Source organism: Pelobates fuscus, chromosome 9 (assembly GCF_036172605.1).
Source record: "Pelobates fuscus isolate aPelFus1 chromosome 9, aPelFus1.pri, whole genome shotgun sequence".
NCBI lineage: Eukaryota > Metazoa > Chordata > Amphibia > Anura > Pelobatidae > Pelobates > Pelobates fuscus.
Genome location: NC_086325.1, coordinates 84649607 through 84677384, shown reverse-complemented (window position 1 = coordinate 84677384; position 27778 = coordinate 84649607). Strand labels below are relative to the sequence as shown.

Here is a 27778-nt window from a genome sequence, read left to right as displayed (position 1 = left end):
ATTCGTGTACAGTGGAAGCATCTAGTCGCAACAACAGTCCAGTTGTTGTGTCATGGGTACATGAGTGATTTTGCGGTTGCGGTTTTTTGTATGCATACTACTTTGAATAAATGTGTTATTTTTCTTTCCTTTGAGTTATCTACTACTTTATTTTTGTTACTCATAAAGAGAGCTGTAACCTGGACTGGGTAAGAGAATCCAGGTGAAGCTCTAGTGCCATTACAACTGGCAAGATAAGTTGTCATCCAGTCTCTCATCCTCCCCCATTGACTAACAGGGTCCCAGGTTGGCAGGCCAGCAGGGCTGTCTCATACTGCTGCTGCTCACTTTTCATTTTCTAAATGATCTCTTCTACAGAAATCTTGCACAATAAACACAACTGCTATATCTTGATCTTAAGCCAAGACAGAGCAGGAAGCTATTATGACTATGGGAGCTATAGAATACTGGAATACATAGCATAGGAGGCATTTTATTTTCCAGTCAGTCCCAGAATCAAAGATCAGACAAAGCAATTTGACAGGTAAACAATTGAGGGGAAAAAAATATAACTGAAATATAACATACATTTTCCTAGCCATTCCACAAGGTCTCCATAAATACCTTAAGTGCCTGCAGTCTTGCCTGCTCCTCTTCAAGTGCCAGCTGTCTCTCCTTTTCATCCATTTTGCTAAATGACAGCCCAGTTGTTGCAAGAGATGATACAGCACTGGATAGGGTGCTTGCTCTGTAAGGAAATATACAAATAAAACACACCACAAACAATTGATGATAGATAGATAGAGAGAGATTATATATATATATATATATATATATATATATATATATATATATATATATATATATATATATACACATATATATACACACACACACACACATATACATACACACACACACACACACACATATATATATATACATACTTTCTATATATAACAAATATGTTTGTGTGTACGTACATACAATTGCACATACTATTCAGTATAGAAACCATACAGTTGTGATTATTACATATCCATCTAGCCTCATTCATGTTTTCAGCATGGCATGATGCTGCTTATGTGATGGATGTCTAGCACACACTGCCATACGAGAACAAAAAAAGAGTTAATGATGAGTCCGTAGTCCAAGGTTTGGTTGTAAAAACCTAAAGCTCTTGAATATTCACTTTCACAAGCAGTTAAAGGACCACTCTAGGCACCCAGACCACTTCAGCTTAATGAAGTGGTCTGGGTGCCAGGTCCAGCTAGGGTTAACCCATTTTTTTTTTATAAACATAGCAGTTTCAGAGAAACTGCTATGTTTATAAATTGGTTAAGCCTTCCCCCTAATCCTCTAGTGGCTGTCTCACTGACAGCCACTAGAGGCGCTTGCGTGATTCTCACTGTGAAAATCACAGTGAGAGCACGCAAGCGTCCATAGGAAAGCATTGTAAATGCTTTCCTATGCGACCGGCTGAATGCGCGCGCAGCTCTTGGGCATTCAGCCGACGGGGCGGAGAGGAGGCGGAGAGGAGGAGGAGAGCTCCCCGCCCAGCGCTGGAAAAAGGCAAGTTTTACCCCTTTACCCTTTCCAGAGCCGGGCGGGAGGGGGACCCTGAGGGTGGTGGCACCCTCAGGGCACTCTAGTGCCAGGAAAACGAGTATGTTTTCCTGGCACTAGAGTGGTCCTTTAAGCTGACTGGATAAAAGCAGCCACACAAAATAAAGTGTATGGTAAAACTAGATGTAACACGTGAAGCAAGTACTTGGGGACTGACATGTATCCGAGAGCAGAGCTAGTACTCATTCAAAAGTCAAAATCTTCAATCTGACTGAAAATCACATATATTTACAGTGCTTAAATATGTTAAAATATAAGCATTTTCCATTATGTCCAAAAACATATGTGAGGTCTCCGATAAATGGGTCTCCGATAAATGGGTCTCACTGACAGCCACTAGAGGCGCTTGCGTGATTCTCACTGTGAAAATCACAGTGAGAGCACGCAAGCGTCCATAGGAAAGCATTGTAAATGCTTTCCTATGCGACCGGCTGAATGCGCGCGCAGCTCTTGGGCATTCAGCCGACGGGGCGGAGAGGAGGCGGAGAGGAGGAGGAGAGCTCCCCGCCCAGCGCTGGAAAAAGGCAAGTTTTACCCCTTTACCCTTTCCAGAGACGGGCGGGAGGGGGACCCTGAGGGTGGTGGCACCCTCAGGGCACTCTAGTGCCAGGAAAACGAGTATGTTTTCCTGGCACTAGAGTGGTCCTTTAAGCTGACTGGATAAAAGCAGCCACACAAAATAAAGTGTATGGTAAAACTAGATGTAACACGTGAAGCAAGTACTTGGGGACTGACATGTATCCGAGAGCAGAGCTAGTACTCATTCAAAAGTCAAAATCTTCAATCTGACTGAAAATCACATATATTTACAGTGCTTAAATATGTTAAAATATAAGCATTTTCCATTATGTCCAAAAACATATGTGAGGTCTCCGATAAATGGGTTTCAGTCCTTAGACTGACACCAGGGAGTGCAAGGAAAGTAGGAGTACTGAGCATTTCCCCTAAGAACCCTCTTTCTACAAATTCACATGGTGGTATTGGTATGTTAAGAGACCGTGAATAGCGCTGAGGTATGAGTTATGTCACATCACAGTACTATCCATCATATAAATGTTGCGCAAAAAAAAAAATGTTTTTTAAATGGAGAGGTTATGCTCCATCTTGTCCTAATATCTAACTTTTCTGATTACTGATGTGGAGTTCTGTAATATGCTTACACATTGCTGTACATTGTTTCGCTTCTGTGGAGTTCTGTATTTGGATATACAACATAATAAGATGTTCTAAAACACGCAACTGGTTTATATAAATTGTGCTAGTAAATGTAAAGTTTAAATTTCCCTTTCTTTTTCCAGTTGGTAGCAGTAAAAGATACAAGTACAAGGACTCCCCACAATTTGCAAATTTGTACTGCAGTCTAGGTGACTTAGGCTTCGATTTAATAAGTGTTCAAATGATTCAATTCTGTTGGAAAAACATTCTAAATGAATTCTCTGCAGAAGTCGCCATTTCATCAAGTTTTTCTGACTTTTTGCAGATACAGAATTTGAAAAGTTTTTAGAACAGTATTGAATCAACTGGAAAGCTTGTCAAATGGAGGCCTTAGTTGTGAAGGCAACAAACCAGCTCCACTTTAAAACACTACAGGCTTTTTGGAATAGAGTCATCCTAAAAAAAAAAAAAATCAGCAGCTTGATATTAACCTACAGTGATTAGGATGTAAATGTGGGCTTTACTGTTCTATTTAAGTGAAGCTTGCATAAAGTACATGACCAATTAAATATTGCCACATTTCCTGGGTAAATTTTGTAACACTGATAGATAGATAGGATTAATTGAAGATTTTCATCACAGTATTTTGCATAAACTGCCTGAAATCAATGTGACTGAAACAAAGTGGGATTTATTTAAAGGGACACTCCAGACCCCTAAATCAGTTTAATTTGCAGAATAGCTTTATATGTGAAGAGTGTCCTATTTTTTCATTTTGCAAAAGTGCACATTTCAATAGAAATTGACACTTTTATAAAATGTATGTTGGTTACACCCCCTTTAAGCAGATAACAGGCCCAGTGGAGCTAAACACAAAAAGCAGACAACTGCTCAGAGCACCTGCCTTGTAAAGAGACATCTCATTAACAAGAGAGCTGCAGGATTTGGAAGCCGTTTTTAAATATAACCTCAATGGACAAATGCATAATTAAATTAATGCAAGGTTTAATTTTGAGTACATCTACTAACCAGTAATTTGTATTTATTTTGTGTTTTGGCAGTGGAGTGTCCCTTTAAATAATAATAAAAATTTTTTTTTTTTATTTTTTTTTTTTAAACTAACGAAAAGTAAATAATCCGAGACAAGCCAAGCTTTTAAGAATACATATCTGGGACTTACATGATATAATAAACAGCCTTTTTATACCAGAATTAGTAGGCAAAAAAAAAAAATCATCACATAGTTAAAATGTCTGGAGCAAGTAGGGAGAGATTCTTGGAGTTGTAAACTTCAAACTCTAGCTAATCTGTAGCGACTTTGTAGATTTTTTCAAATCATCTATTTTACCTTTAAAATGAGGTTTAACCCCTTAAGGACACATGACATGTGTGACATGTCATGATTCCATTTTATTCCAGAAGTTTGGTCCTTAAGGGGTTAATTTGAGGTTATTCAAACCCAAATTGGAGAAAGGATTCCGGAATTACAGCTCAATAATATGTAGCCCCCTCTTTTTCAAGAGACCAAAAGCAATTGGATAATTGACTCAAAACCTGTTTCACGGAAAGGTGTGGGCTATATTCTTCATCAATTAAGCAGGTAGAAGATCTGAAGTTGATGCCAGGTGTGGCATTTTGCATGCGGTTGCTGTGAACGCACCACATGCGGTCAAAGGAACGCTCAATGCAAGTAAAATAGGATATCCTAAGGCTGCAAAAAAAAAAAAAATGAAAATTTGAAATCCAGAGAGATAGCAGGAACATTAGGAGTAGCCAATGCAACATTTTGGTACATTCTGAGAAAGAGAAAAAAAATAAAAAAAATTGGGGAGCTCCATAACAGAAAAGGGCCTGAACGTCCACGGATAACAACAGTGGTTGATGATCGTAGGATTCTTTCCATTGTAAAGAATAACCCCTACACAACATCCAGCCAAGTAAAGAACACTTTCCAGGAGGGAAGTAAGTCTACCATGAAGATGAGATTTCACAAGAGCAAATACAGAGGCAGTTGTGGAACTACTGGGGCCCGCACGCCATGGTAGCCCATTGGATGGCCAATGCCCTAAGGGCCACCCGATGGGCATTGTTGCTACACAGGTCCCTGCAGTATCTGCGATACTTTGAGAAATCCAGGGCAGATCTCATCAAGGAACCATCTGTCACTTCCTCCCAGCCTACGGTCTGCGCAGGAGGGACCACACAGAGGATCACAGAGAGAAGGGAGAGCACTGCAGGCATAGATACACAGACTCCCATCATTGGCAGCAAACCGCAGGGAATCACCTCCCTGCAACTAAAAGGTATAGGGACAACTGGGGCATGTGTATCGGTGTGTGCCAGTGTATGTGCACATGTGCCAGTGTGTGTGTGGGTGGAGGGGGGTATATGTATCTGTGTGTGTAAGCTAGTGTATGTGTTTCTGTGTTACAGTGTGGCCATGCTTGTATAGGTGAATACATCCCAGCACTCAAACATTAAAACTACAAACACACTCCTACTATCAAATGTCAATACTACATGCAAACACACCCCTGCAATAAAATGTTAAAACTACTTACAAACACATTCCTGTATTAAAACACCAGCATTATACACAAACATCAAAACTACACAAAAACATACCCCCGCATTCAAACACACTACAGAAGTACACCACTGTTTATAAGTAGCAACAGTACTTATTAACACACAACTGCATTCAAATCTCAACACTAAACACAAATAGACACCTTAATTTCACACAAACATCCACCATAAAAAATATGCTTACATCACCATCACTGCGCAATATGTTGGTGCTGGGTGGGGCCCCAAAATAATTTCTTGCACCACGGCCCTATCTGCATTAGTTCCACCACTGAACAGAGGGTTGACTTAATTCAACAAAGTATTAAAAATAAACATGTTATTTAGGATTGTGTTCATTTGTCAATTACATTTGAGCCCCTGAAATAATTGGACTATTTGAGTATGAAAATGGTTGCAATTCCTAAATGTTTCACACAATATATTTGCTCGACCACTTAAATTAAAACTGAAAGCTTGCACTTCAATTGTATCTCAAGTATTTCAGTCATTGTGGTGGCATACAGAGCCAAAATTATGACAATTGTGTCAGTGTCCAAATATTTTTCAATGTAAATGTATATGTATTAATTAATACTTTTTTTTTTTTAATAGATCATCTATTTGGTTTGAATTACATCAGGTGCAAATGTAATGTCTTTCCTCTCAGCTTCTTGATAAGTGGTTTTCAGTCTGTGAGCCATGGCACACTGGTCTTTTGTAATGCAGTACGGAGCAAAACCTTCTCGTATCAGGACTCTAATAGGTTGACTCCAGCTTTTATGTAATCTTTAATAAAAAGTTTAGCAGTAAAATCGTCACTTGCGCACCCATTCTTAGCCAAAAAAATACTGTAGAGGTTCCATAGAGTCATTCTAGATGTATCCTGGAAAATAATTTAGTAATTTTTTTTTTTTTTAGCAGTCTGTATTTGTAGCTCTCACATGGGTAACCCGTGAATATCCAGAGCATGAAGCTTATTTCAAATTCTGAAAACGGTATAGTAAGTGTGCAGAGCTATTAGGAAGGGGTTTGTACACAAATATTTACCTGGTGGCAGACATTTTTGTGAAGTCAATGGCATGTGTGTCTTGGAAAACAAACCCCATTCACTACCAAATTGGGCATAGCCAGACTCTCACTTTATTTGTGGACAGTGAATAGAGTGTTGGCACTTGCCTCAGAATTTTGAATGATAACAATCCTTAATGAATGGTCAGTCCAATACAACAAGGGAAATGTCTGCCCTGCACGAACACAAAATAACAAATATACAAGAGTCACATTAATGAGAGAGGGAATTCATCTCTGTATCCAAACTAATGTACCTAGCTCTGCAGAATGGTAGTGCCCTCCAGACTTAAATGATGCCAGAAGTACCCTGGCCTTGTTTCCTGGTAAATGGGAAAAATGTTTTACAATAGTTTGCCCTCTTACTTGGGTCTTGCCAGGCACCTGGTCTCCTCTCTAGGTGGTGACAACATTCAGCTTCTGCAGAGCTGCAAAAGCCAGGAGTCACTCCAGCTGCCCACTCATTGGCTTAGACCACAGCCAATGAATGCAATTCTGTGCATAGGACAATACATAGAAGTAATATTTGCCGGCCTTAGACACTGGATCGCTGATGGCTAGTTAGGTCTTAATGACGTGGTGGAGTTGCACAGTGCAACGTTGCACATACAGACTGCAGGAACCATGACCACTCTACGTCACTGAATTCGTAATGGTGCTTGAAAAGCTTAGAACAAGTAAGGGACTGAGAACTCTATACTTTGTATTTATATGAAGGATAAATATACATTTTGAAAGCATTATACAAAATATGTGAGCAATGGCAGTGAAGAACATAATCCAGCAAACTATATACATTTGTTTTATTTACCACCAAAAAATAAATAACTTCATCAATTAAATTTCAAGAATTGTCAAAAGCCTTGTGAAAACATTTTTTAGCTCTTCTAGTGTGAAACTACCACAACACTCCATTTAAAAAAAAAAAAAAAAAAAAAAAAAAAAAAAAGAGAGAGAGGCACACTGAAACTATGCAGTAAACTATAAATTAAAATACAAAAAAAATAATAAAAAATATATCTATGAATGGCCACATTCTGCGCCTGTCTGCCTCAAACCTGCAAGCTGTCTGCTGACATCATCAGAAGTGCTGTTCTGAACCAATCACAATGCTTCCCCATATGATTGGCTGAGACTGTGAAGGAGGCAGATCAGGGGCAAAGCCAACACAAGTCAAACACAGCCCTGGCCAATCAGCATCTTCTCATAGAGATGAATTGAATCAATGAAACTCTATGAGGAAAGTTCAGTGTTTGCATGCAGAGGGAGGAGATACTGATATGGTGTGATGCACACTAGGCACGACTGAGATAGGAAGCAGCTCTAGCAGCTATCTGAGGAGTGGCCAGTGAAGTTATCACTAGGCTGTAATGTAAACACTGCATTTTCTCTGAAAAGACAGTGTTTACAGCAAAAATCCTGAAGGTAATGATTCTACTCACCAGAACAAATGCAATAAGCTATAGTTGTTCTGGTGACTATAGTGTCCCTTTAACTTTCTACATGTTATATACAGGTCAGGGACAATAAACTCTGGTTGCGCTGGATGATGTGTACTACAGTTCCCAAGAAGCAGTTGGTCAAGATATTGCCAGAGGTCAGTAGCTGGTGCCAGGGCCGGATTAACATAGGGGCTGATGGAGCTGCAGCTCCAGGCCCAGGCCCAGGCCCATGGAATAGACCCATTTAAAAAAAAAACAAAAAAAAAACAAAAAAAAAAATACCCCCTTTTTTTTTTTTTAACACACTACTCTTAGGTTTACCTGTTTTTTTTACTGGCACAGCCGGTATTTGAGGCTGCCTTACTGGTACAGCCGGTATTTGAGGCTGCCTGGCCGTGCTGGTATTCCAGTAATACCGGCAATACAAATACAGGTAATTTTCTCAGAATAAATGGAGATTGCTCTGCAATACCAGCACCGGCCAGTAGGGGTCACTGTGTGTGGAGAGAGGCAGGGATAGGAAGTTACAGCATATCCCTGCCTCTCTCTACTACTCACTGATCCGTGGTCCAGACAGTCCAGACAGCAGCTCTACAGCTCAGGTAAGTGAGGAATGGGGGGAAAGGCAGCAGGGTCATATGGGGACACTGAGACACATGGGGACACTGAGACACATGGGGACACAGAGACACATGGGGACACAGAGACACATGGGGACACAGAGACACATGGGGACACAGAGACACATGGGGACACAGAGACACATGGGGACACAGAGACACATGGGGACACAGAGACACATGGGGACACAGAGACACATGGGGACACAGAGACACATGGGGACACAGAGACACATGGGGACACAGAGACACATGGGGACACAGAGACACATGGGGACACAGAGACACATGGGGACACAGAGACACATGGGGACACAGAGACACATGGGGACACAGAGACACATGGGGACACAGACACATGGGGACACAGACACATGGGGACACAGACACATGGGGACACAGACACATGGGGACACAGACACATGGGGACACAGACACATGGGGACACAGACACATGGGGACACAGACACATGGGGACACAGACACATGGGGACACAGACACATGGGGACACAGACACATGGGGACACAGACACATGGGGACACAGACACATGGGGACACAGACACATGGGGACACAGACACATGGGGACACAGACACATGGGGACACAGACACATGGGGACACAGACACATGGGGACACAGACACATGGGGACACAGACACATGGGGACACAGACACATGGGGACACAGACACATGGGGACACAGACACATGGGGACACAGACACATGGGGACACAGACACATGGGGACACAGACACATGGGGACACAGACACATGGGGACACAGACACATGGGGACACAGACACATGGGGACACAGACACATGGGGACACAGACACATGGGGACACAGACACATGGGGACACAGACACATGGGGACACAGACACATGGGGACACAGACACATGGGGACACAGACACATGGGGACACAGACACATGGGGACACAGACACATGGGGACACAGACACATGGGGACACAGACACATGGGGACACAGACACATGGGGACACAGACACATGGGGACACAGACACATGGGGACACAGACACATGGGGACACAGACACATGGGGACACAGACACATGGGGACACAGACACATGGGGACACAGACACATGGGGACACAGACACTAGGGGACACAGACACTAGGGGACACAGACACTAGGGGACACAGACACTAGGGGACACAGACACTAGGGGACACAGACACTAGGGGACACAGACACTAGGGGACACAGACACTAGGGGACACAGACACTAGGGGACACAGACACTAGGGGACACAGACACTAGGGGACACAGACACTAGGGGACACAGACACTAGGGGACACAGACACTAGGGGACACAGACACTAGGGGACACAGACACTAGGGGACACATGGGGACACAATCACTAGGGGACACTGAGACACTAGGAGACCTGGGAACACTGAGGAACTTGGGGACACTAGGAGACCTGGGAACACTGAGGAACTTGGGGACACTTGAAAACATGGGGACACAGACCCTAGGGGACACAGAGACACTAGGGGACACTGAGACACTAGGACACTAGGGGACACAGACACTAGGACACTAGGGGACACAGACACTAGGACACATGGGGACACAGAGACACTAGGACACATGGGGACACAGACACTGGGAGACCTGGGTACACTGAGACACTTGAGGACACTGGGAAACATGGGGACGCTGAGACACATGGGGACGCTGAGACACATGGGGACGCTGAGACACATGGGGACGCTGAGACACATGGGGACGCTGAGACACATGGGGACGCTGAGACACATGGGGACGCTGAGACACATGGGGACGCTGAGACACATGGGGATGCTGAGACACATGGGGATGCTGAGACACATGGGGATGCTGAGACACATGGGGATGCTGAGACACATGGGGATGCTGAGACACATGGGGATGCTGAGACACATGGGGATGCTGAGACACATGGGGATGCTGAGACACATGGGGATGCTGAGACACATGGGGATGCTGAGACACATGGGGATGCTGAGACACATGGGGATGCTGAGACACATGGGGATGCTGAGACACATGGGGATGCTGAGACACATGGGGATGCTGAGACACATGGGGATGCTGAGACACATGGGGATGCTGAGACACATGGGGATGCTGAGACACATGGGGATGCTGAGACACATGGGGATGCTGAGACACATGGGGATGCTGAGACACATGGGGATGCTGAGACACATGGGGATGCTGTGAGACATAGTGACATTGGGACACGGAGACACTATGTCCCCATGTCCCCCAGCCAGTGTCCCTATTGTCTCAGTGTCCCCAAGTCTCCCAGTGTCTGTGTCCCATGTCTCTCAGTGTGCCTAGTGTCCCTATATGTCCCAGTGTCCCCATGTCTATGTCCCCATGTCTCCACAAGTGTGTCTCCCAGTGTCCCCTAGTGTCCCTAGTGTTTTAGTGTCCCCAAATGTTTCAGTGTCCCTATGTCTCCCAGTGTCTGTGTTCCTAGTGTCTCAGTGTGCCTGGTGTCCCCATGTCTCCCAGTGTCCCTATATGTCCCAGTGTCCCCATATCTATGTCCACAACTGTCCCCATGTCTCCCAGTGTCCACAAGTGTCTGTCTCCCAGCCAGTGTCCCCTAGTCTCCCAGTGTCTGTGTTCCCATGTCTTAGTGTCCCCAAATGTTTCAGTGTCCCCATGTCTCCCAGTGTATGTGTCCCTAGTGTCTGAGTGTCCCCGTTTCTCCAAGTTTCCCTAAATATCTGTGTCGCTATGTCTCCCAGTGTCCCCGGGTCTCTCAGTGTCCCCATGTCTCTGTGTCCCCAGTATCCTAGTGACATGGGGACACACTGAGACATTGGGACACTGGGAGAAATGGGGACACTGAGACACTGGGAGACTAGGGGACTGGGCAACATGGGGACACTGACACTGTGATACATAGAGACACTGAAACACTGGGTGACAGGGAGACACTGGGAGCAATCCATCTATACAGCAGAATCAAACTGAGTAGTTTGTTGGTGATTTTACTGGATTTTCTCTGATGTCACTCCTTGTGATTTACATCATGTGATGTCACGCATAACTAATTAATTATACAAATGATTAAGGCTGGTATTTTTTTCCAAGAAAGGTGGCAACCTTAACTACTCTTCACATACTCTTGCTTAACCCCTTAAGGACCAAACTTCTGGAATAAAAGGGAATCATGACATGTCACGTGTCCTTAAGGGGTTAAAGGAGCACTATAGGGTCAGGAACACAATCTATTATTTCTGTATTTCTGACCCTATTATGTTAAAACCACCACCCTGGCCCCTTCTTGCCTCCCTAAATATAGTAAAATATAGTAAATATAGTAAAATATTACTTGTATTCAAGTCTGCAGCTGCTGGCTCAGAAGTGGTGGTCTGAGCAAATTACAATACTTCCCCATAGGATTGGCTGAGACTGTCAACTAGGCAGATCTGGGGCAGAGCCAGCACAAGTCCAACATAGCCCTGGCCAATCAGCATCTCCTCATAAAGATAAATTGAATCAATGCATCTCTATGAGGAAAGTTCAGTGTCTGCATGCAGAGGGTGGAGACACTGAATGGCAGTGCTGCACACTAGGCAGTACTGCCCCAGGAAGCACCTCTAGCAGCCATCTAAGGAGCGGCCAGTGGAGTTATTTTCTCTGAAAAGACAGTGTTTACTGCAAAAATCCTGAATGGAATGATTCTACTTACCCGAACAAATACAATAAGCTGTAGTTGTTCTGGTGACTATAGTGTCCCTTTAAGTTTGGAAGCTTAAGAGGGATGTATGGGAACAAAACTTGTGTGGACTGGCTGACATGAAAATTAGTTTAGGTAATGCAGACGTTGGTCTCTCTAACACTGTGGCATGTTCCCTTTCTTCTACACTCACTACATACACCTTCTCTCTGTCTCAGACTATATAGCAGGAACTTCTGCCTGCTAGTAAGAAGGAAAGGAGACAAGTGGACCAGCGAGTGCTAGGGGACAGTCCTTAGAAAGCATGGAGTGAGCGCATCATTAGACACATTTATGTCAAGCTGCCTGCATAGTATGCCCTACTCAGATTGGCAGGCAGCCTGACATTAATTCATGCCAGACTGACCTTCATAGTATGCCCTACATAGTATGCCCTACTCAGGTGCTGCCTGCATAGTATGCCCTACTCAGATTGGCAGGCAGCCTGACATTAATTCATGCCAGACTGACCTTCCAATTCTTTGGACAAACATGCCCCCTTTTTGGGCATGTTCACCACATTTGGCAGGTCTGGTCACGTGATTCGCACCAGTGGCACACCCTTTTACCCCGCCCATTGACTTCCTGCTTCACTGGACACTGCTGTTAGGGGTTATGGATTTACTTGAAAGATGAAAGCATAAATTAGAGAGAAATTAGCATAGAGTATGTGTTTGTTTCCCTCCAGCACCATCTCCATCAGATTCATGACGCTTGGGAGGTATGACTGTTTTAGTATTTTTGGTTGATAAGATTACGTAATTAGGCCCATCATAATTGTCAGCACCAGGCCCACTGTGCTCTTAATCCGGCCCTGGCTGGTGCGACACAAGAGTTTGTGTTTTTTTGGCTATTTAATGGAACTCACCGACTGGCTGCAGATACTTCCTTTGTTTTCTTTCCTTCAAGAGATGCCAAGTGTTGTTCAAGGGCGTCAAGCAAACTGCTGGGTGCCTGTAAATTAACAGTCACATTATAGCGCCTGCACAGACAAAACCCAAACAGGAAAAAGAAAAATCCTCAAGTGATTTCAGCGGTAAAGATAATGCCTTAAAATTTAAACATGCTTACACTAAGAAATAAATGTAAAAAACAAACATAATGAGTTACCCAGTGACTGTGCATTACTTCATGCACATGGATGTGCGTTGTAAAAAGAAATAGAAATAAAAATAAAATTGCATAAAAAATAAAAATTAAAAAAAGTTAATACGTCATCCAAGCTGACCATGGAATCAAACAAAAACAGTGTTTGTGCTGCGGCATGGGTAACACATAAGCAAGTAGCAAATCCTCTTCTAGATACCTCCCAAACTCAGATGATCCAAACATTATGTTATAGTTAGACCAGCATAATTTACAGTACAATAAATAAGTTATTCAATTGACAACAGAGATGAAGAATTCCGATACACCAACTCACAGGTATGCATTTCCATATAAGCAATTTATATGGAAGAGAACAATTCTCAAGATAATGAATTATGGAGGAAAAAAAAGGCAAAAAAAAAAAAAAGGAGCAACAAAAATATCAGATTAAATGAACATGGAATGCACACTGACCTGAGTAAGATCTGGAATGTCACCCTGATCAATTCCAACTTGCTGAGTTCACAAAAAAACAGGAGGAGGAAAAAAAAATGTACATTACTTCATGCAGTGGTAATGGAGAGTGCTATGGAATTTGAATGTTTACACACAAGATGGCAGAGAAAGGGACATTACTAACTTTCTGAACTGGTACAGTTGCATTGGCAAACAGAAAAATGGTAAAAACAATTAAAAACAAATAAAAATATCAAGCACTTATCATGCAGTTCCTTTTGATGCACTCAATAGTATTAATTATGAAATAGCCAATGTTATTTTAAAAAATAATTTAATGTTCAAATACATTATTTGGAAAATGAATGGTATATGCTAAGGTACAAATCTTACAAATTGCTTTCGGTAACAACACAAAACAGGAACAGAAATGAAAATGGTATCAAGCAAAAGAGCATTAATAGTGTGAGTTTTATTTAGCATTCAATGGCCATTTACTTATCAATATAGCTTGTTTCAGCATTCAAGTTGTCACATGCACACATGCTACTGTACCAGTGCCAATAGCTAAATAAGGCCCCTTTGATACTAAACGGAGAGCACATACCTCTGCTACTTTGAGAAATTCTGACAGTTTTGTCATGCGGGCAAGGAATTTCTTATACATATCCAGAGCATCTTTACACTGGGTCTTCTTCATGTCAAAGTATTTTTCTACAATAAAAAAAAAAAAAAAACACACACACACAAAGGCAAAATAGTTTGTAAATATCTGACATGGGATGCAAGAAGACCATAACACACTATGAACAGGCTATGTGGAAAAATAAAATAATTCAAGCTTTTAAACTGTACAGTTCCTCTTTGAATAGTTTTATGTAAAACTAGATTTCATACACTTTATAGAAAGATAAGGCTTATAAAAAAGGAAGCACACTGGCTTATTCTCATTAGTAGAATTAGCAATATATACAGATTACTGATCAAAAAGTCTATGCAACACTGCACATTGATAGTTCCAAAACCAGTAACAAATAAATACCTACAACGTAATGGGTTGAATTACGTCAGTTGTCACACATACCTAGCAAGTTAATAACACCTTCATTGTAAGCAGCAAATAACCGAATCGAGTCTTTGAAAAGAAGCATGAAGCCTGTGTTTATAACACCATTCGTGAGCTCATTTGGGTTTGCCTATTTCAAAGACAAAAAACATTATGTGAAGTTGACGCTGTGTTTTGTTACGGTACATAATTGTTCCAACTTCACTGTCTTCTTGCTTCTTTTTTATTTTCTTTTGATACCTACATCAAAATCTAGAAGAGCATCCAATTGGTTTTGAATGATTGGTAGAGTCTTCAATAGCTTTTCAGTAGCCATAGTTCTCATCACGCCATCTACTCTGAAACGTGAAATAAATCACATTTATAGATTACAGTTTGTGGTGGCAAAGGTAATAACCAAGCATGATATTTGCCATACCCTCTTTTCATTTTGGTGAAGTCGACAGCTACTAGTCTGTAGGAAAGTGCTTTCTCATTTAAATATCGGCTGTAACGTCGGATGAAGGTTGACATGTCATAGCCTAGAAAAGACAATGCATTTCAGTTGTGTTTTGTGACTAACAGACAAAGCCTTGAAATTTATAGTTCAGTGTTCAACATAATGTAATTAAGAGATTATGCTACATTTACATAGAAGCCTGTATAAATATTTCAGGACAGCAGCTTCTAAACAAGTCCTCAGTAATACTAAACTGAAAAATGTACATATAGACCAGTCATTTTTTAGTGAGTAAATTGCTTTAAAAAAAAAACAAACAAAAAAAAAAAATTCACTAGAGTCTCTAAGGAATGGTATAAAATCACTGCATGATATCACATAATGACTAGCTTGATAGGCCGCCAGTTTTCAATATTCTTAATGATCTAGTAAATAGAAGATTGTGGTGGGTTGACAACAGACTTGTAAAATTTAGGTTTAAAAAAAAAAAAAAAAAATGTGATTATGACCTAAATTTTGCCAGATGGTCAAACACTCGCTGCAACATATGGTTTAGTAAACAGATTTAAATATGCAGTATATTTTTAGAACAGTAAATTAAATTCCACAGCCACATCCGTCATCAAAAACCATAACCAAAGTACAGGAAGTAATGTGGTGCCGGCTTGCATTATATTTTTGTTACGTTCTCACACTCTATTTTTTCCCTGTCTTCCTGCAACTATTTCCCCTTTCTTCTTGAATCTGCAAACATTACATATACAGCATCATTGAAATTATGTTTTGCATTAAATTGAACTGCAGGTTCTAAAGAAGAGCAACCCAGCTATACAGGCTAAAAAGTATTTCTAGCCTTAAAACTAACAGGACATTGATGACAAAGCAAGTCTTCTATCGACACAGGCACACAAGAGTTTTCAGTGTATTGCGTAGGACATTGCTTAGTGATACACAAGCTTAAAGAATCCCAGAGTGGCTTAGTCAAGACTTTTGTTCTAGGGTTTTTAACAATGCCCAATCATTCCATACTATTTATATCGCAAAATATAGTACTTTTTAAAATCAGATTACAAACTTAAAGGGAAAGACACTTCAACACCAAAATAATTTCAGCTTTGCACAATTTCAAACTTTTTCTCAATGCAGAAGTTATGGTGCCTGAAAGTTCTGGGTCATCTTTCGTTAAGGGGTTAAACTGCTGATAAACAGTTCAAACCCAAAGTAGTTATTTGAGATGATGTTGCTATGGGGCTTTAAGTGTTAGTTTAATGAAGTGGCCTTCGTGTACAGATCATGCTGGCTGTGCAGTCAGTGCTCAATTAACTGTGATCTAGAAGTTAAAAATTACTTTAGATAGCCCTAGCCACATCTCCCCTGACTCTCACAGCATCCTTACCCATTTCCTGAAAAAGAGGTCCATTTTTAAAGCTTTCTTTATTGGGGTTTATTTTGGATAAGTTCTTATCTCACGCTTGCAGCAGTCTCTTGCGTGTGATTAAAGGTCAATTAACAGAGCAGGATATTAGAACTTCTAAAAGTAAATACACTGTGCTGAAAGAGCTGTATGAAGGTTCAAACTGCCTGGGGAGGTGTGGCTAAGGCTGTATAAATAGTGATTAATTGGCAGAGAACTGAGCAGTGACATTGCAGATATGTGCATTAAAGCAGCACTGTCATGCCGAACTTACCTTTCTTCAATCGATTCCTCTACTCTCCCTCTGTCAGGATCTGTTCTTCATTTCTTCCTGTCTGCTCTAGTTTTCTTTAAAACATAAGACAAAGTAGGGACTATTTGTCTTATGGAGGTTTCCTACGCCTGACAAGCTATGACCAGCGGAGGAGCAAAGTGTGCTTCATTTCCGGTGGTCAGAGCAATTTTCCCACAAACCTCACCTTTCCTCCGTGTTCCTGTGAAGCCTCCTTTCACTTTTCCCGGACGCAATTCGGGACTGATTGGTTGCTTTCAATTTTAATTCCAACCAGAGTGCTCTGCCATTTTACACCACGTGGGAAAGTTCCAAAGGACAACAACAGGTGTGTTCTCTCCTCCCCCCCACCCCTTTATTGTTATTGAGGGCCCCCACCAGCCGCTCAGGGATGGGGGCCAGGGGGAGGACAATAGGTCTTAACCTTTTTATATTATTTATATATATATATATATATATATATATATATATATATATATATATATATATATATATATATATATATATATATATATATACACACACATATACATATATATACACACACACACACACACACACACATAGACATGCCCCTTCTCGCGCTATAGTGAGTAGGGGCAGAATTTACTAATACCAAGTCATTTTTACTTAGTATTAGTACATTTGGCTGAAAGACCAATTTAGGTCTTTCAGCCTTTTGATAGATAACTCCTTAATTCCCACGGTATCAGGTAGCCATCTACCTAGCAGCTGCAAGACGCAGTCGCGGCAGGATCGGAGTTTCATTCATTCGAATGAAATTCCAATCCAAAAAAATAAAAAATAAAAATAAAAAAAAAGAGAGAGAGAAAGATAGAGAGAGAGAGAGAGAGAGAGAGAGAGAGAGAGAGAGAGAGAGAGAGAGAGAGAGAGAGAGAGAGAGAGAGAGAGAGAGAGAGAGAGAGAGAGAGAGAGAGAGAGAGAGAGACCCGAATTGCATTTTAACACAAATGGAGAAACTGTTCTGATTCTGTAAGGACGCAATTCGGTAGTTTCGTCGGCGTTCTGTCTAAATGACAGGAAGTTCGGGAAAAGTAAAAGGAGGCTTTCCAGGAACACAGAGGAAAGGTGAGAATTGTGGGACATTGCTCTGACCACTGGAAATTAAGCACACTTTGCTCCTCCGCTTGTCAGGCATAGGAAACCTCCATAAGACAAATAGTTCCTACTATGGGTTATGTTTTAAAGAAAATGAGAGCAGACAGGAAGAAATGAACAGATCCTAAGAGAGGGAGAGAAGAGGAATCGATTAAAGAAAGGTAAGTTCGGCATGACAGTGCTGCTTTAAGCTAAATTATCGTATTTCAAACGCATCTTTAAAGTTCTAATTTGTAGTTAAATGCAAGTGTTGTGTGTATGGGTGCATACATGTTCATTTTGACTATATTAAAATATAGTGTTGGGCAGACCAACATAATAGGAAGCTTATAAATTGCTGAATAGTTACAATTTATTCTATGATGATCACAATGGAATAGACCACCACCACAGCTAGAAATGTGGGAGTTCCACAAAATGAAAGTGTAAAAAGTATTAAAGGAGCACTATAGTCAACATATAAAAGCAAGAAAGACAGGTCCCCTAGCCTTCTTTCTTGCTTTAATATGAACTTCCCATTTAAAAATAAATAAATCAGAGTCCTTTTTATGATATAAACTTACCTCCGCTCCAGCGCAGAGATTCTTGGCAGGCTGCGCCCCCTTTATCGTCAAAATGACAATGCAGCAGGGCTCAGACACTTCTCTTAGAGAAGAGTCATAGCAATCTGGTGAGCATGCACAGCACCAATCTGATTCTTCATAGAATGTCGCCCTATGAATGAACACTGAGCGCTCTACCGCTCATGTGCGCGTTTACAAGCTGTGCTGACTGACAGCTCAGCTCGCTGTCTGTGCCTGCCCCCCTCCTACGGCAACCCTTCTAAGCCAAAAGTATCTAGTATACAAACACATACTTTTAAAATAAATATTGTTAAAAAATACACACACTGTCTCTCACACTCAATTTTTAAAATAAGTGTACTTACTGTTTGAAGTCAGGAGATCTCTGCATCCTCCTGCCTTCTGCCGGTCAGCTCGAGCCAACTCAGTGTGCAGGAGATCGTTATCTCCCACACTGTCGGCTCTGATTACTGACAGGCTTCTTCTTACTGATTACTGACAGGCTCCAGGTTACTACAGGAAACAGGAGGCGCGTTCACATTACCTCCTGTCTCCTGTTATCACGTTTGATGCATTCACTCAAGCGTGAAGACGTCAAACGTGATGAATGCAAGTTAGGCAGCCCTGAACTCTGAAGTCCCTCTGGTGGCAGTCTGAGTGACTGCAACTGGAGATGTTCCTAGGTTCTAATGTAAACACTGTATTGTCTCAGAAAATACAGTGTATACTTGGGAAAGGCTGCAGGGAGCTATAGTTCTCATCTGAACAACTTCATCAAGCTGCAAGAGCCTCTTGTATGTGATTAAAGTTCAATTTACAGAGAAAGAGATACAATTGTTTAAAAATCAATCAGATTGTGTCAATCAGAGCCAGGGGAGGTGTGTCAAGGGCTGTATAAACAGAAAAAGTGATTTAACTCCTAAATTGCAGTGGATTGAGCAGTGTAACCTGAGAGGCATGATCTATACTAAAACGGCTTCATTAAGCTAAATTTGTTTAGGCGACTATAGTGTTCCTTTAAGTAATAGAGAGAAGAAGGGCTGCAATGTGAGAAAAAGGCACATTTAGTTCTTATACAGTCTTCTGCCTATCGTATCATGATTGATAAGAGAAACAATGTCATCATTGATGCTCTCATTAAACCATGCTCAAAGATGCAGACGACCACAACAACGCTAGGCCTCAATTACTCTAGAAAATTACCAAGATTTACGGAAATAAGAGAAATGGAGACCTAATTTTGAATGATGCACATAAAACCAGTTCTTGGTCATCCACAACAAAAACAATTCACTGTTTTATAACCCCCATTTCTCAACAAATTTCAAGAAGAGTTGGACACACACAGAGTTGGAAAACTCACATTTCAGTGACCCAGTAACACCATCAGATTTTACTAAAGAATCACAGGAATTGGTTTGTATGGCTTTTCAGAGGAAAACTACAGTAAATGGGTTATGACACAACACTATACAAAAAGAAAGAAACAAAAATACATAATTACCTTGCATAGCACCTTTATCTAGGAAGTTGTTAAGGTTAAATAATGTGTTCCTTGATGCAAGATACTGAATAAATCGCTGAGGAATAAAAAAACAAAACTGTGAGGCATTTTAAAAACAGATGAGATAGATATTAAAGTGGCACTGACAAAATTCTACTGCCCGCAATAAAATGTCGCTATAACAACCATTTGCAAAGTCAGGTAATTCTTTTTGTTTCTAAAATTATTCTATTTTTTGCGAACTGATCCCAATGTTTATTCTACATAACTCATTTGCATTAAGCATTTTTGAAAACATATCACTATAATCACTTAAGCATAGTGTTTATAGTTCAACTGAGGAGTCTTGGGTGTAGTGGTTATAAGACCTTTTAAAAATTATGGTGTTGATTCACTGAATAGTGAATTGGAAAGGAAACAGAAAATTTAAGTCAAAATAGTAAAGTTTAACAATGCCTTAAAGGACACTATAGTCACCAGAACAACTACAGCTTAATGCAGTTGTTCTAGTGAGTATAATAGCTCCCTTCAGGCATTTTCATGCCCCTAGGGACACCTCCAAGTGGGCGCTCCTCAGATAGCTACTGGAGGGGTTTTCTGGTTCAGGGCTGCACAGTAAGCAGCCCAGTCGTTCAGCGTCCCCACACTCTGCATGGAGATCTCTATGAGGAGGTGCTGATTGGCCAAAACAGTGTTTGGCCCCATCCCTTGCCGATTTTAGCCGATGGGAAAGCATTGGATTGGCAAAAAATCTGCTATTTTGATGATGTCACAACGGGGGCGGGGACAGCGCCAACAGACCCGTGGAGAGCTGAAAATAAGGTGAGTTTTAACCCACTTTGAGGGAGCTAAAGGGGCAAGCCACCTAAATGGTGGGTTTTCGCTATAGGGTCAGGAATACATGTTTGTGTTCCTGACCCTATAATGATCCTTTAAATACAGTAATTTTCCTCGCAACTATTTTGTCTGACAATTTGTTTATGAAATTGTCAAAATTCAATAGTGAATAAGCCCTATAAAATGCATGAAAATATATGAACAATTAATCAAGTAAAGTGTACTTAAAGCAAAATTTATAGTACATGGATCAGTTTTACTTAATTTCATACTAAAATATTTAGTTTTTATGTTCATATGTATTAAATATATTTTAAATGGGCATTACACGGTTAGCGGACACTCTGGCTATGAATAAATGTCCAGAGCTGGTATGGGACACTGTAGGCACCCAGACCACTTTAGCCAATTGAAGTAGCCTGTGACCCTTTTGCACTTAGTGCTGCAATGTTAAACACTGCAGTTCCAGAGAACTTCAATTTTTTTCGTTGCAGCTCTAAGTCTGCCCCCAGTGGCCGTCTACCAGACAGCCACTGTGGACGCTTCCGGAATCCCAACAGACTTCTGGTCCGCTATCTGACGCTGGACGTCCTCACGCTTTGCACGAGGACATCCAGCATCAGATTATCCCCATATAAAAGCACTGAATAATGCTTTCCTATGGGGAGGTCTAATGCGCGCAGGGCTATTTCTGCACATTAGGTCTCCCAAGCCGGCTGACGGCAGGGGAGGAGCGTGGGCGGAGTCTGACCCAGCACAGATGGACATCAGCCCTGGATTCAGGTAAGTGGCTTAAGGTGTTTAAACCTCTTCAGGCCCACAGGAGGGGGGGCCCCGAGGGAGGTGGGGACCCATTAACCCTATAGTGCCAGGAACACCGCTAATTGCTAGAGCATTTATAAGAAATCATAACCAGCATTAGATTTCTTACATATTTCACAAGGAAAAAACAAAACAAGACTCAAGTTGGGTTTGAAGAGCTAGAATGTAGAAAAAAAAAACCTCAGCACATGAGGGAACCTTAAAGGGACACTATATCCACCAGAACCACTACAGCTTAAAGGGGCACTAACTAGAGTCACCAGAAAAACTACAGCTCAATGTAGTTGTTCTGGTGAGTATAATCATTGCCTTCAGGCATTTCCATACAAACACTGTCTTTTCAGAGATGGCCACTGGATGTGCTTCCTGGGGCAGTGCTGCACTGTTGACAGCACTGCAGTTCTGCGTCTCCATGGGGACGCTTAATTTTCCTCATAAAGATGCACTGATTCAATGTATCTCTGTGAGGAGGTGCCTATTGGCTAAAGCAGCATTTGACCCAGCCCCCACCCTGCCTCCTTGTTGATTGCAGCCAATCCAATGCTGTCCCTATGGCAATTTTGATGATGAGCCCAAGGAGGCGGACCAGGGGCAGGACCAGCATCGGCAGACCCGTGTAGCGCTGGAAATAAGGCGCGTTTTCACTTTTTCTAAGGGGTGTAAGGTGGGGCAAGCCATCTAAATGGTGGCTTAAACACTATAGTGTCAGGAATACACGGTTGTGTTCCTGACCCTATAGTGTTCCATTAATGTAGTGGTTCTGGTGTCTATAGCATTTTCATTCAAAAGGTAATGTTTTTATTGCTGCCTAGGAACAATTCTAGTGGCAGAAGTGCTTCCTGTGTCAGTGCAGCACTGGCATTCAGAGTCTCCATGCTCTACATGGAGTCACTGAAAGTTCCCTATAGAGATGCACTGATTCAATGCATCTCTATGAGATGCCGCGATTGGCTAGTGTTGCGTTTTGCCGTGCATTCGCAATAGCCACCTAATGCTTTCCTATTGGAAACAAGATTGATTATCTCCACTATGGTGGCAGGACCAGGCAGGGAGAGACCAGCACAGCATTGGAGAAAAAGTAAACAACTTTCCCATTGGGGGCCAGTAACCTAATTAGATAGTTTAATACAGGTTTGTATTCCTGACACTATAGTGTTCCTTTAACCCCTTAAGGACACATGACATGTGTGACATGTCATGATTCCCTTTTATTCCAGAATTTTGGTCCTTAATGGGCTAGGTTCATAGCTTACACTGTTTTTACCAGATGTACAAGGTTACAATGTTTTAATGAAAGAATGTCATGACAATTAAAATGTAATAAAGCAAAATCAATTGTCAGTTGCTAGATTGCTCTGGGATAAATGCTTAATGAAACTAATAAAATGGAGAAAAAAGGTTAGCCAAAGATTTAAAGAATCACTAAAGTCACCCAGGACCACTCAAGGACACTAGATGCTGTTGCATGGTAGTTTTAAAACTAATTTTGCAGTTTTGCAGAAATGGCAATGCTTACATTGCAGGGATAAACACATATCTTTCAGACAGCCATGAAATGCACTTACTGAGCAAAAACCGAGTAAATTTGGTCACGTTACCAATGCTGCTCATAGGCAACTATTCAATTCAATGCTTTTCTATGGGAAGCATAAGGATGCACATTCGGCTCTCCATGTGCATGCGCATCAGTCCCCAATACTCCTCTATGAGGGGAAGAGAGGGTGAACAACACGAAACATCAACTTTAGGATTCTTTAGTGTTAGGGATACAAACCTGTATTACCAACACTATGATGTTCCTTTAACAAAAGAGAAATGAGAAATAATTTCTTATCAATAGCCTGGTAAAAGGGACTGATGATCACCCTTTTAAAAAATGCTTTAGAATCAAGCCTGCATCTCTACTCTGATAAGGTAACTTAATTTACTTGCTGACAGTCTGATCTAGCATATGATGTGAGAATGCTGACAACACTAATGATTTAAATGTTATGGTTTTATTAGGATGCTGACCAGCATCAAGACGACACTGCCGGATCCATCCTAACACTCAGATCCTCTGCTACAAAAAAAACCAAAAACAAAAGTTCCAGAAAATACGTAGGTTTGTTCTTTATATAACAGGTTCTTACTATAAGAACACATAATGAACTTCTTCATCATACCTCATTGCCGTACATCATGAGGTGATGCGTTGTGATAAGGGCTTTGAAGACTACAACCCAACTTCCATTAGCCGTCCTTTCAAAGAGGGTATCAGCCAGCTGCGGTATGTTTATGTTCATTTCATTTGTACATTGTATAAGATCTGTCAAAAAAATTAAATGGAAATAAAGGCAATCAAAATCATATTCTTTTAATGGAACTAATATATAAACACCACTGTAATCGAACAAAAACTAGAAATTCTACAGAGCAATTAATACTTTTACAACAATTCTGTATCAATGTACCAATAAAAACAAGATGTAAAATAAATAAAAATAAATAAATAAAAAAACACAATAAAGTAAGTTTGTCTCTGTCACTATTTTCTTCAGGATATTTTAGCAGAAGAAAATTGTCACAGATGCACTCATTTATATGAGCTTGACCCTATGTGCAATATCTATTGGGTACTTTGAAAAAAACATTATTGTTTATAAAATATGAACAAACAAACAAACAAACAAAAAAAAATATATATATTATATATATATATATATATATATATATATATATATATATATATATATATATATATATATATAAAATTAAAGCATGTGTTAAGAATCCTTGAATTTACATTGCTGTAACCTGCAACTCAGTGCATTGTTATTCAGTAAACTAATTTTTGCTAATTATATCTGAATGGAAAAAACAAAAGCAAAAATTTCAGATCAGTACATTTTCACCAATTTGCTTTAGTGACTAATCCTGAGGCATGTTGTAGCAGAAGCAATAAAAATACTCCTTTGGAAAATCTTTTAGAGGTGCTTCTGTGAAATAATGGAGTAAAACTATTTCAATCTGATGGTCTCAGAGAAACCATCTGATTGCTGCATTTTGCCGTACATGCACACTAGCTTGCCAATGCTCTTGCATGGGAAAGCAGTGGATTGGCTCAGATTATTGATCTCGATTTCGGCCAAGGAGGCAGAGCTGCACACCAGAGATCAGCACTGCGCAGGAGAAAAATTAAGTGAAACAACCTTTTTAAATCTGGCCACAGGGCTCATGTAATCTGTGATTAGACCACTATTTAGCGTTAGGAATACACATTTGTATTCCAAACTCTATAGTTTCCTTTACGTTCCTAGGCAATTCAGACAGTATAATAATGGTAACATTATGTTCAATACTGTGGTCACTATGAATAGGTCTGTAATCATTCATGTAATAAATTGCAGTGCTAGAGAGACCGATTTCACTTTTTCATTAAAGGGACACTATAGTCACCTGAACAACTTTAGCTTAATGAAGCAGTTTTGGTGTATAGAACATGCCCCTGCAGCCTCGCTGCTCAATTCTCTGCCATTTAGGAGTTAAATCCCTTTGTTTATGAACCCTAGTCACACCTCCCTGCATGTGACTTGCACAGCCTTCCATAAACACTTCCTGTAAAGAGAGCCCTTTTTAGGCTTTCTTTATTGCAAAATCTGTTTAATTAAGATTTTCTTATCCCCTGCTATGTTAATAGCTTGCTAGACCCTGCAAGAGCCTCCTGTATGTGATTAAAGTTCAATTTAGAGATTGAGATACAATTATTTAAGGTAAATTACATCTGTTTGAAAGTGAAACCAGTTTTTTTTATGCAGGCTCTGTCAATCATAGCCAGGGGAGGTGTGGCTAGGGCTGCATAAACAGAAACAAAGTGATTTAACTCCTAAATGACAGTGAATTGAGCAGTGAAATTGCATGGGGAATGATCTATACACTAAAAGGGCTTTATTTAGCAAAAGTAATTTAGGTGACTATAGTGTTAAGAAAAAAAGAAAAAAAAAAAAGGACGCAAGGCAAGTGGAATACAAGATTTACAACAATTTTACAATATGCTTGGAAACAATACAATCATGTGAATACATGAAAGAAAAGCTAAATAGAACCACTCATTGAACTTTTATGGGGTTTATACAACTCAGAGAATAAACATCATGTTTCTTAGGGAATTGTAAGTGGTATATTCACTCTATGATAAGAAGCATCGCCATGAATTCTGGCGCGGCAATACATTTTAAAAATTACAAATGCAAAACGGAACAGTATACCTTGTCCACTCAACAAAGAGTGGGAGTGAGGAAGAGACTGATGGTAAAAAGAGTTAAAAAGGATTGATTAAAAGATTCAGGGAATTTAGGACTTTAGAATTCATAGTCATGGTAGATTCAGCAGGGGTCAGCAGAGCTATGTGCTCCTTACATGGGTACCAAATCTTATGGGTATTGAGTATGCCCAGGACACACAAACCATATTATACATAAAACTACTATTTCTCAGCAGCATCCTAAATGTAGTAACATCTTCCTTTCACTTACAAGCATTGCAAAGTCTGTGAGACGTACACATTTTGTGGCTTAGTCTCACTGCCACTAAAGTCAGGTGAGTGTACAAAGAAACACCATTCAGGAGTGCCAAAATGGGAACTAGTCAGAGTTTAGCTCAATATGCAGCTCAAAAGTGAGAATACCTCTTCTCAAAACAGAATACCTCTTCTCACCCTGCCACCACATATTATTTATAAAGCGCCAACAAGTTCCGCAGCGCTGTACAATGGGTGGACTAACAAAACACATATTTGTAACCAGACACGTTTGACGCACAGCAACAGAGGGATTGAGGGCCCTGCTCAATGAGCTTACATGCTAGAGGGAGTGGGGTATAGTGACACAAATGGTAAGGGTAGGGTAGAAAATTAGGTTGCTAGGAATGTGTTCATTGAGGGCTTATTGTTTTGATGACAGTTTCAGGAGAGGAATCAGGGTGCGGGGAGGGAAAGCTGTTCACCGTTTAATTGATATGCTTTCCTAAAGATGTTTTTGAAGGAGTGGAGATTGGGTGAAAGTCTAACATACAGGGGAAGGGAGTTCCACAGGAACGTTGCAGCCCTACAGAAGTCTTTAAGGTGAGCATCAGAGGAAGGCGTACGAAGAGAGATTAGACGTAGGTCTGCAGCAGAGCGTAGGGGCCTAGATGGGACATATTTGTGTATTAGTGAGGATAAGTAGGTCGGAGCTGCATTGTAGAGAGATTTGTAAGCTAGTATCAGGATCCTAAATTGAGTCCTATATCTTACAGGAAGTCAATGGAGCGACTGAGGGAGGTGCGGGCGGACAGAAACATGAGCCTCGCCGCCGCATTCATTACAGACTGTAACGGCGCAAGTTGGGAACACTGAGAAGCGGATTACAGTAGTCAAGGCAAAGGAGGTCAGCAGCCTGGACAAGCACCTTTGCAGTATTGTGATGTAATTCCAGTAAAATACAAGTTTAGCAGGCTAAGATTGCCACAAGGCATATGTATGTATATGTGTTTGTAGTATCAGTTACTTAATTACACGTAGCTAAGATACTGTCATCACTGTACTGACCAGGTGCAGGAATGTAAGAACTGGAATTACGCGTCCCTCTCCTTTGTATCAGATGAGCCACGTGGTTAGACCGGATGGATGAGTTTAGACTCTATTCATTAAATAGGTTAAGGGTATGTGTGGGTGTAGTTAATTGTGGGAGGAGCTACAGTGCTATATAAGGAATGTACTCTATGTATTCAGTACTCAGACTTTGCTGTATTTTGGTGACGCTAGTCCCTCTGAGTCCCGATCGGTGATCCAATAAAGAATCTCTTCCTTCCTGAAGAAACCTGTGTCCATCTCTCTGTGCTTGGCTTCCGTCAGTTTCTCCGGTATCATTTGGTGCATTGGCCGGGAAGCTCATCGTTCAACGGTAGCTGAGAGGCAGAGGCGTGAGACGGTCTATCTTTGCCCAC

General features: G+C 41.0%; 1 protein-coding gene across 5 annotated transcripts in view; it reads right to left on the bottom strand.

The window, feature by feature from the left end:
* The window catches only part of LOC134572862 (phosphatidylinositol-binding clathrin assembly protein-like), an 83291-nt gene that overhangs the window by 31386 nt on the left and 24127 nt on the right, over window positions 1–27778 (bottom strand). For all 5 annotated transcript variants that reach the window (XM_063432121.1, XM_063432118.1, XM_063432119.1 and 2 more), the window contains exons 2-10: window positions 23980–24122; window positions 20156–20231; window positions 15243–15345; window positions 15069–15162; window positions 14843–14954; window positions 14366–14472; window positions 13777–13818; window positions 13082–13167; window positions 604–727 (exon numbers count right to left, since the gene is read on the bottom strand). In XM_063432121.1, coding sequence (XP_063288191.1) covers window positions 604–727; window positions 13082–13167; window positions 13777–13818; window positions 14366–14472; window positions 14843–14954; window positions 15069–15162; window positions 15243–15345; window positions 20156–20231; window positions 23980–24122 — 887 coding nt within the window. The remainder of the gene's footprint in view (window positions 1–603; window positions 728–13081; window positions 13168–13776; window positions 13819–14365; window positions 14473–14842; window positions 14955–15068; window positions 15163–15242; window positions 15346–20155; window positions 20232–23979; window positions 24123–27778) is intronic.